Raw genomic sequence first — 7,446 nt, 5'->3', positions numbered from 1 at the left:
GCCCGGCCGCACGCCCAGCCCCTCCTTTCTTAACCACTTTCCAGAAAGGACTTCAGCGAGGTCACTCCTCCAAAACCACTCTTATCAAAGATGCCGCTGACTCCCATGCTGCCCAATGTAACAGTCTTTCACAGATCTCTCCTCTCTTTTGAGACCTGGCCTCCAACTATATATAGCAAAGGCTGGCCTTGATCCTCCTGCCTCAGCTTGCCAAGTGCTGGGATTATGGGCCCGGCCACCTCACCTGGCTTCTCCCTCCCTGAAACACTTTCTTCCCTGGGTTTCTAGGACGCCAGAGTCCACCGTTCTGATTTTCAGTGGTCTTCTGGGTAGGCCCAGGCAGTGTTTCTCTCCTCCCCAAGTCCTTGTAGTGCAAGGCCATAGGACACATCCTTGGTCTTTCTCTCGGCTCCTTAAATCCCACCCCTAAACTGGGCGTGGTGGCGCACGGCTGTACCCCAGCACCAGCACTCAAGGCCAGCCTGGACTACTGAGTGAGACCCTGTTTACAGAACAAACCACCAAAAACTCACTCCGATACCAGTGACTCTCAAAACTGACATCCACAGCCCACACTTCTCTCCAAAACGTCAGGCTCCTATATCTGACATCTGTATCCCCTGCAAGTCAGCAAGTCCAGAGAATTTCTGATCTTTCTCCCTAAACCTGGTCTTGAATGACACCTTCCCATCTCAGTACAAGCACCAGGGATTTAGCTCAGTGGCACAGCACCTGCCTGGCAAGCACAAGGTCCTGAGTTTGAGTTCTAGTTCAAAAAAAAAAAAAAACAAAAACCATCTCAGTACAAATCTATCCCTCCAGTCAGCCCAAAATTTCAGGAGTCAGCTGCCAATTTCTTTTTTGTTGTTGTTTCTTCCCTTGAGATGAGGTCTTGCAATGTTTTCCAGGCTAACTCTGGACTCCTGGGCCCACCTAACCCTCCTGCCTCAGCTTCCTGGGTAGTTGGGACCAAGAGATGGTCCATTGCCCTTTTTTTTTTTTGGTTTTTTTTTTTCCCAGTACCAAGAATCAAACTCATGACCTTGCCAGGCAGGCACTTTGCCGCTGAGCTAAATCCCCAGCCCTCAATGGGCCTCTTAAGAGTTGTTGGAGCTGAGTGTGACGTTGCACACCTGTAATTCCAGCACTCGAGAACCTAAGGCAGGAGGATCCGCTGTGAGTTCCAAGCTAGCCTGAACTACACAGTGAGACCCCGTCTCAAAAAAAGAGTTGTTGTTGGAGCTGGAGATTTAGCTCAGTGGCACAGCGCCTGCTTGGCAAGCACAAGGTCATGAGTTCGATTCCTGGTACCGGAAGAAAAACAAAACAAACAAACAAGAAACAAAAACAAAACAAAACAAGAGTTGTTGGGAATTTTGTTTTTTAGTGCTGGGATATAACCCAGGGCCTCACACGCAGGGCAAGTGCTGGAATGTTCAGCTACATCCCCAGCCCCCAATTTTTTTTGTTTGTTCTTATACCGCAAATCTAATTCATCAGCAAATCCAGCCAGGCTGGTTACCTTCTCAGTGCCTGTCTTTACCACCTAGGTCCAGCCTACCTACCAGCATCCGTGGTCTCCATTACTACCATAACCTCTTTTTTTTTTTTTTTTCCAGTGAAGAGAGGGATCAAAACCAGGGCCTTGACATGCTAGACAAGCATTCTATCACTGAGCTGCACCCCCTAGCCCAACGACCTCTTGAGAAACTGAGCACATAGAAGGTTCACTAGCTTTAACTACAGTGGCAAAGAGCTGGGGCTGGGGCTGGGGATTTAGCTCAGCAGCACAGCACCTGCCTGGCAAGTTCAAGGACGTGAGTTCGATTCCCGGTACCAGAAAAAAACCAAAACCAAAACCAAAAACAAACCAAAGAGCTGGGGCCAATCCAGGTTATGCAAGGGAACGCACGCAGACAAGAGAACTCTACACTACGGTCAGAACTAATGGGCCAAATTTGGCTCAGTAATACAGATAGCTATCAGAAACAACATGAAAGCCAGGTGTGGTGGCACCTGTAATCCCAGCACTGTGGAGGCTGAGGCAGGAAGATCGTTGAGTTCCAGGCCAACCTGGGCTACATAGTGAATTCAAAGCCAGTAGGAAATTGCGAGACCCAGTCTCACAAACAGAAAACCAAACCAACCAACAAAACCTAAATAAGTGAGATGGGGAAGCAGACACTAAAAGGATTAAGCTTTGTACAAGGGCATGGCGGAGGTGGGGCTGGAATCTGAGGGATACAAGGAAGACCCTAGATCCAAGACCTCCCTGCCATGGGTACAAGGTGCTGTGAATACAGACGTGATCCCCTCAACACACCAATCCAAAGACAGGGGTAAACCTTTTTAGACACTAGAAAGATGGTCAACCACGGAGTCACCAATACTGAGCCCTTCCAGGTGCTGAACATCGCCTGAAGCACAGATACAAGCTGTACACACCCCAGCACCCAGGGACGCTGGGGCAGGAGGATTCCAAGTTCCACCCCAGTCTGGCGAAATTTAGCGTTAAGGGAGACCAAGTTCAAGGCAACACAGAGCTCAGGATGCGGGGAAGGTAGCTCAGTGTGAAAGCCCTGGGTTCAATCCCAGTGCCACCAGAAAAAGACAAAACTAAGATATGGCGGGGAGCGATCGCCGAGAAGGGTCCAGAAGAGGCCTAGAAAGTTTTGGGTGCTGGGCGGGTGGGTGGAGCGCAAATGCGGTTTCTGGGGAGACGGCTGCCCTGAGGGGGTCCGGTCCCGTTAGGGGGCCGAGCCCTCTCCTGCGTGGGGTCCAGCAAGTGGGTCGTAGGGGACGGGAGAGGGCTCCGCAACTGCGCCCCAGGGCCCCGCGCGCCACCCAACCCGCGCCCGCGGACACTCACGGATCTGCTCGGCCATGGGCAGGTGCGACGTGGTGAAGGAGAGGAAGCACTCGTTGCCCATGTCCCAGTCCAGGAGCCCGGGGACCTCGCCGTGGAGGCCGGCCCAGAAGCCGGGGTCGCGGAGTCTCACGGCCACCGTGGGAGGAGCGGGGCGGGGCGCGAACCCGCGCCCGCCGCTGTAAGTACCCGGCCGCCCGGAAGCGCGGTGAGCTGCCCGGCCCCCCCCCCCCCGCGCCCCCCCGCCCCGCCGAGCTCACAGCTTTCCCTTGGGCTCTGCGCCCTGAACCCTGGGGATCCAAAAGGACGCCCGGCGCTGGCTCTCACATCTCGTCCCGCCTCGGGCGTCGCACAAAGCCCTCACAAGGATTCTGTGATAGTGCTAATAGCGGCTTCCTGAAAGTTCTGATAGGTCTTATGGTTTATCTAAGTTCGCATCTGCAGTAGGTGGTGGAGATAGCATTAGAATGAATGTTGATTGGACTTTTAAAGTTTTGGGTTTTTCAGTGGGCGTGGTAGCGCATGCTTGTAATTCCAGCATTCTAGGAAGCTGAGGCAGGAGGATCCCAAATTCAAGCCCAGCTGGGGCAATTGAGCAAAACTCTCGCTGGGGAGAGCCGGGCGTGCTGGTGCACACCTGTTGATGCCAGCACTTGGGAGACTGAGGCAGGAGGATGGTTGACAGTTTGAGGCCAGCCTGGACTACGTAGTGGAACCCTGTCTGGAACAAGAAGAAGAAGCCAGGCCAGGGATCTAACTCAGTAAGAAGGCCCTGGATTCAACCCCAGCATATGTTAACATTTACAGTATACACCAGGCATTGTGGCGCACGGCTGTAATCCCAGCAGTCGGGAGGCTGAGGCAGGAGGATCGTTGCGAGTTCGAGACCAGCCTGGGCTACAAAGTGAGCTCAAGACCAGCCTGAACTGCCTTGTGAGACCCTGTCTCAAAAAGATAAAAAAAAAAACCGAGGGCTGGGGGTTTAGCTCAGTGGCACAGTGCCTGCCTGGCAATTGCAAGGTTGTGAGTTCGATTTCTGGTACCAGTAAAAACAAAACAAAACAAACAAACAAAGACAAAAAAAAAAAAATTATCCGAGGTGGCACATGCCCCTAATCCTAGCACTCTGGAACTTGAGGCAGGAGGATCACCACGAATTTGAGGCCAGCCTGGGCTGCAGTGCAGCCAACACTGATTCTTATGTTTTTGTTTTGAGATAAATGTTGGGTCTCGGTCATGTTTACATTTTTTTTTTCCAGTACCAGGAATTGAACCTGGGGCTTGACATCCTAGGCCTGCACTCTGCAGTCCGCCCAACACTGACAGTTTTCAAATGTGCAGGCCTTTTATTTTATAGAAGGGCCATCAGTTTAGGTTCGGCTGGCATTTCCTCACAATTAGAATTAGATTATGTATTTTTGAGGCAAGAATGCCAGAAAAGTAATGCTTTTTTCTTAGCGTAGTGCTTCAGAAGACATGTCAGTTTTCTCATTAGTTTTTGTATCAGGAATCAAACTCAGGACCTCGAGCTTGCAAAGCAGGCGCTTGTGCCGCTGAGCTATATCCCCAGCCCCAGTTTCTCATTAGTGATGTTAATTTCAATCACTTGGTTAGTGATATTTTCTTGATTGTAAGGTTACCCCTCCCTGTCTTTTAAATTAGTAAGCAATTTGTGGGGAGATACATACCAATTACCTAATATCCTGGGGTTTTTTGTTTTGTGGGGGTTGGTTGTCTTTTTTTTTTTTTTTTTTTTTGAGACTGTCTGGCTAGGTAGTTCAGGCTGGCCTTGAACTCTCAGTGATCCTCCTGCCTCAGCCACCTGAGTGCTGTGATTACAGGTGTGAGCCACCATGCCCTGCTAATTGCCTAATATTCTGATTCTGTTTGTCAAATTTGAACCCACCAGCATCCAATTATGGCTGTTGTGTGACTCAGTCATTACTTAGGGTGTTTTTTTGTTTTTTGTTTTGGTACCTGGGATTGAACTCATGACCTTGCGCTTGCTTGGCAGGCAGGCACTTATGCCGCTGAGCTATATCCCTGGCCCAACTTAGGGTGGTTATAAAAGGATAATTTAATTTTCTTTTTCTGTACTAGGAAGTAAACCCACAGCCTGTGCATGCTGAGCACGCGCTCTGCTGATGAGCTCCCACATTCTCTCATTTTTTCTTGACAGGTGCCGCCTGACTTAGCCAAACTGACCTTGAATTTGTGACCCTCTTGCTTCATCTCTGGAGTAGCTGGGCTTGCAGGTGTGTGCCACCATGCCTGGCTAAGTTTTCTAAATCTATCTTTTCTTCTTGTTCTATTGGGTTAGTAAAATTTTGTAGGAGATCATTGAGTAGGCTTCTACACTGGGCCCAACAGCTCAGACCAAACTAATATAGAGTTTAATCATAGTAGCTGAGTTTTAGTTAATTGCAGGAGCCCCTGTAGTTATACTGTAAGCTGTAGCCAATTAAATTGTCTTTGCATTACTTTCTATAAATGCTGTCAGGTTATTTTTTAAAATTTGATTTGTTTATTTCTTTATTTAGAGACAGGGTCTCTCTGTGTGGTGCAGACTGGCCTTGAACTGGCTTGTGTAGCCCAGGCTGGCCTCGAATTTGCAGCAGTCCTCCTGCCTCAGCCTCCCTTAGTGCTGGGATTACAGGCATGTGCTAACATGCCTGGCTAGATCATGTTGTTGACTGTGTTCCTCAGAGTTTGTTTTGGTTGTGGGACCTGTTTTGTTTTGTTTTCCTACATTCAGATAGACTCTTCTAAATGTAATTAAATGATTTAAAATTTTTTCCTTCTGGTGCCGGGCATGGTGGTGCACCCCTGTAATTCCAGTGCTCAGGAGGCTGAGGCAGGAGGATTGTTGTGAGTTCAAGACCATCCTGGACTACAGAGTGAGCTCAAAGCTAGCCTGAACTGCATAGCAAGACCCTATCTCAAAAAGAACAACAAAAACAATTTTTTTTCCTTCTAGCTGGGTATAGTGGCACACACCTGTACCCCAGCACTTGGGAGGCTGAGGCAAGAGGATCACTGCAAGTTTGTGGCTAGCCTGGGCTACATAGTGAGTTCAGAGCCAGCCTGATTTACATAGTGAGACTCTGTCTCAAAACTTTCCTTCTAACTATTGCAAAGAGGAACTTTTCTTCTCTCAGTTTTATTATCAATATGGACTTTATAGTTCTTTTTTAGGGTGGGTTATAATTCAATTTGGGGGGCATACAGGATCTTGCTATGTACTCTAGGTTAGCCTTCAAACTGGGCGTGGTGGCGCACATCTGTAATCCCAGCACTTAGGAGGCTGAGGCAGGAGGACTGTTATGAGTTTGAGACTAGCCTGGGCTACAAAAGTGAGCTCAAGGCCAGCCTGAACTGCATAGTGAGACCCTGTCTCAAAATGACTAAATAAATAAAAAAATAAAATAAAAATAGGTTAGCCTCCTATAGGTCAGCTCCCTGTGTGGCCCAGGCTAACCTTAAATTCATGGTTATCCTCCTGCCTCAGCCTTGCAAGTGCTGGGATTACAGGGATATGTGACCCACACCCAGCTGTTCATTGTTTTCTTCCCTTCTTTCACTTTTTTGTTTGTTTGTTTTTCCGGTACTGGGAATCAAACTCACGACCTTGCACTTGCCAGGCAGGTGCTGTGCCATTGAGCTAAATCCCCAGCCCCATCTTTTTTCTTCTTTCTTGTCTGTCCCTCTTTCTTTCTTTTCTTCCTTCCTTCCTTCCTTCTCCCTCCCCCGCTTCCCCCCCCCCCCTCTCAGAGCTATGTTGCCCAAGCTGGCTTCAAACTTTTGGGTTCACGGCACCCTCCTGCCTCCATCTCCTGAGTGCTGGGGACTACAGTCATGCACTACTGCACTTGACTCATTGTGTTGTTTTGTTTGCTTTTGTGGTAGGAGGATTGAGCCCAGAGTCTTCCCATCCAGCTATATCCTCAGCCCTCTTCTGTTTATTTTGAGACAGGGCCTGGCTAAATTGATCAGTTGCCCCAGGCTCAAACTTTCCATCCTCCTGCCTCAGCCTCCCAGACTGCTGGGATTACAGGTGCTTCATTATTTATTTTCATCCTGAAATTGTGTCAGATTTGGCCACTGGTTGAGGCAGTCCCCTCTGGCTCCTGTGGCATCCTGGCCCCTTGTCAGACCCCTTCCATTTGTATGGTGTTGCCTGTTGCTCGTCTGCCAGGTCAGAAACTTTTTTTTACGATTTGAAATGAATGTGATCCCAGTTGCTAAGTCTGATGGTGGCTGGGAGGGAAACCAAAGAAGAAAAACTTGAAGAGTAGAACCCAGGAGCCAGGCATGGTGCTGGTTCCTGTAATCCCAGCACTCTGGAGGTTGAGGCAGGAGAATTTGAAGTTCAAGGCCCGCGAGGGCTACCTGGTAAGACCCTGTTTCAAGGGGGAAAAAAAAAGGTAGTTCATAAAAAGCCCTTGGTAAATTCTATTGTTTTTGTTGCTGGAGATTAAACCCAAGGCCTAAGCATATACTAGATGTGTGCTCTAGCACTGAGCTACCCATCCAGCCAGCAAATGTTTTAACTAAAGTAAAATCAACAGGTTCTTTTATTT

General features: G+C 48.9%; 1 protein-coding gene across 3 annotated transcripts in view; it reads right to left on the bottom strand.

The window, feature by feature from the left end:
* The window catches only part of Foxr1 (forkhead box R1), an 11,712-nt gene extending 8,679 nt beyond the window's left edge, over positions 1-3,033 (bottom strand). For 2 of the 3 annotated variants that reach the window (XM_013511129.1, XM_013511128.1), the window contains exon 1: positions 2,870-3,018. In XM_013511129.1, the coding sequence (XP_013366583.1) occupies positions 2,870-2,930 (61 nt within the window). In that variant the 5' untranslated portion in view covers positions 2,931-3,018. Of the gene's footprint in view, positions 1-2,869 lie in introns of all 3 variants that reach the window. The other variant, XM_005378289.2, reaches the window with a different exon arrangement.
* Between the last annotated feature and the right edge of the window lie 4,413 nt (positions 3,034-7,446).

The sequence above is a fragment of the Chinchilla lanigera genome, unplaced genomic scaffold (assembly GCF_000276665.1).
Source record: "Chinchilla lanigera isolate Chin_1 unplaced genomic scaffold, ChiLan1.0 scaffold00011, whole genome shotgun sequence".
Classification (NCBI taxonomy): Eukaryota; Metazoa; Chordata; class Mammalia; order Rodentia; family Chinchillidae; genus Chinchilla; species Chinchilla lanigera.
This window is presented reverse-complemented; position numbering and strand designations above follow the sequence as displayed.